The sequence below is a fragment of the Rhincodon typus genome, unplaced genomic scaffold (assembly GCF_021869965.1).
Source record: "Rhincodon typus isolate 14 unplaced genomic scaffold, sRhiTyp1.1 hic_rhity00003578, whole genome shotgun sequence".
Lineage (NCBI taxonomy): Eukaryota > Metazoa > Chordata > Chondrichthyes > Orectolobiformes > Rhincodontidae > Rhincodon > Rhincodon typus.
In genome coordinates this window covers 1-2576 of record NW_025969216.1, presented here as the reverse complement: position 1 = coordinate 2576, position 2576 = coordinate 1, and the positions used below count along the sequence as shown (strand labels likewise).

The following is a 2576-nucleotide window of genomic DNA, read 5'->3' as shown; positions in this document are numbered from 1 at the left end:
AGATTGGGAGATATACCGAGAGATATAGAAAGAGAAAGAGAGAGAGATGGAGGGAGGGACAATGAGATTAGGAGATATACCGAGAGATATAGAAAGAGGGAGAGAGAGAGGTAGATGGAGAGAGGGAGAGAGAGAGAGAGGGAGGGACATTGGGAGATATACGGAGAGATATAGAAAAAGAGAGAGAGAGAGATGGAGGGAGGGAGAATGAGATTGGGAGATATACCGAGAGATATAGAGAGAGAGGGAGATGGAGAGAGGGAGAGGAACGGAGGTGAAGAGAGAGAGGGGAATAGAGAGACTGAGCGTGAGATAGAGAAAGGGGCATAGAGAAATAGAGAGAGGGAGGGAGAGATATACAGAGAGAGATGGCAAGAGAGAGAGAGTATGAAGTTGAGAGATAGAGAAATAGAGAGAGAGGGAGATAGAGGAAGAGAGAGTGAGAGAGACACAGAGGGTGTGATAGAGAATGTGCGAGATAGAGACAGTTGGGGTCAACTAGGTTCAAATGGAGTCAGCTTGGGGTCAGGAGTTGGCAAAGAGGTGGGCAGCACATTCAAAAAGGAGGTGGATAAGTCTGTGGGGAGGGATCCCGCAATCAGCGCTGGGGGGAGGGATCTCACAGTTTGGGGTAGGAGTGGAGAACGTGTTTTGGCTTGGAATAAGACTGAGGGGGTTTACAAGGGACAAAGAGGATTACAGAGTGTGAGAGAGAGAGTTAAGGAGGGAGATGGAGAGAGAGAGCAAGAGAGAGGCAGAGGGAGAGAGAGCAAGGGGGAGAGAAACAGAGAGAGAGAGAGAGAACGAGAAGGAGAGAGAGAGAGGGTGAGAGACAGTGTTAGGGGAGCAGGAGGGAGTGAGAGCGAGAGGGGAAGAATGAGAGGGAGGGAGATGGAGAGAGATGTCAAGAGAGAGGGAGATGGAGAGAGAGAAGGAGAGAGATAGAGAGAGGAGATGGGGAGAGAGAGATGGAGAGAGAGAGGGAAAGAGAGAGAGAGAAAGGGAGAAGGAGGGAGATGGAGAGAGAGAGAAATGGAGAAAGAGGGAGACCGCTGGCCTCCCCGCTGTACTCACGGGAACAGGGCATCGAGGACTCGCTGCCCAGTCAGCAGGGGGTGGTTAGATGGTAGTTTCTCAGATACAGGCCTCACTTGTCTCACTGGCCAGACCTGGACCATGGTCAGCTGCTCCTTTAGCCCTTCAAAGTCCAGCTCCAAGAGCACCTCCTGTTGGAGAAAGCAGAGAACAGTCAGTGGCCTAACCCCAGGCCTGTCAGACAGAGCCCAGCTCCAGGGGGAACCTGAGTTATACTCACAGTCGTGTCGTAGTGACCAGCCACAGCGATGAAGGTGACTGTTCCTCTGCTCTTCGGGGGCACCAGGATCTTGTGTCTTATTAATGAGTTCTCCAGAACCGAACCGTACACATCTCCCCCCGTGACGTGACTCCCTACCTGAGGGAGGACAGACCCGATTGGTGAATAGCAGGCACGTCTCTCCATCCAGCTCTGTCACATTCTCTCCATCTCTCCCTCCATCTCTCACACACACTCTCCATCTCTCCCTCCAACTCTCTTACACTCTCTCCATCCAGCTCTGTGACACTCCCTCGTCTCTCCATCCAGCTCTGTCACGCTCTCTCTATCTCTCCCTCCAGGTCCGTCACACTCTCTCCATCTCTCCCCCAGGACTGTTTACACTCTCTCCATCTCTTCCCCCAGATTGTCACATTCTCTCCCTCTCACACTCCAGCTCTAGTAACACTCTCTCCATCTCGCCCTCCAGCTCTATCACCTTCTCTCCGTCTCTCCCTCCACCTCTCACACTCGTTCCATCTCTCCCTCCATCCCTTTCACACTCTCGCCCACTCTCCCATAACTCCTTTGCTCTCCCCATTTCTCCCTGCAGCTCTGTCACATTCTTTATCTCCACCATTTTTTAAATTCATGCATGGCGTTGCTGACTGGGCTCAGTATTTATTACTCCCGTCCCTAGTTGCCCCCCCTTGAGAAGGAGGGGGTGAGCTGCCTTCTTGAACCGCTGCAGTCCATGTGCTGTGGGTTGACCCACAATGTCCCCTTAGGGAGGGAATTCCAGGGATTCTGACCCAGCGACACTGAAGGAATGGCGATATATTTCCAAGTCAGAGAGTAGTAAGGGCATGGAATGCCCTCCCTGCAACAGTAGTAGACTTGCCAACTTTAAGGGCATTTACATGGTCATTGGGTAAACATATGGATGATAATGGAATAGTTTAGGTTAGATGGGCTTCAGATTGGTTTCACAGGTCAGCGCAACATCGAGGGCCGAAGGGCCTCTACTGCGCTGTAATGTTCTATGTTCTATGTTCTAAGTCAGGATGGTGAGTGGCTCGGAGGGGAACTTGCAGGGGGTGGGGGTCCCATGTATCTGCTGCCCCTTGTCCATCTGGATGGAAGTGGTCGTGGGTTTGGAAGGTGCTGCCTGAGGATCTTTGGTGAATTTCTGCAGAGCATCTTGTAGATGGTACACACTGCTGCGACTGAGCGTCGGTGGGGGGAGGGAGTGGGATGTTTGTGGATGTGATGCCAATCGAGC

At 52.1% G+C, this 2576-nt stretch overlaps 1 protein-coding gene across 1 annotated transcript in view; it reads right to left on the bottom strand.

Moving 5' to 3' along the window:
- Positions 1–1501, bottom strand: part of LOC125481788 (V-type proton ATPase catalytic subunit A-like) — a gene marked incomplete at its 3' end in the record, with an annotated part of 1973 nt that extends 472 nt beyond the window's left edge. The window contains exons 1-2 of the mRNA XM_048593694.1: positions 1316–1501; positions 1075–1226 (exon numbers count right to left, since the gene is read on the bottom strand). Coding sequence (XP_048449651.1) covers positions 1075–1226; positions 1316–1501 — 338 coding nt within the window. The remainder of the gene's footprint in view (positions 1–1074; positions 1227–1315) is intronic.
- Positions 1502–2576: the final 1075 nt, after the last annotated feature.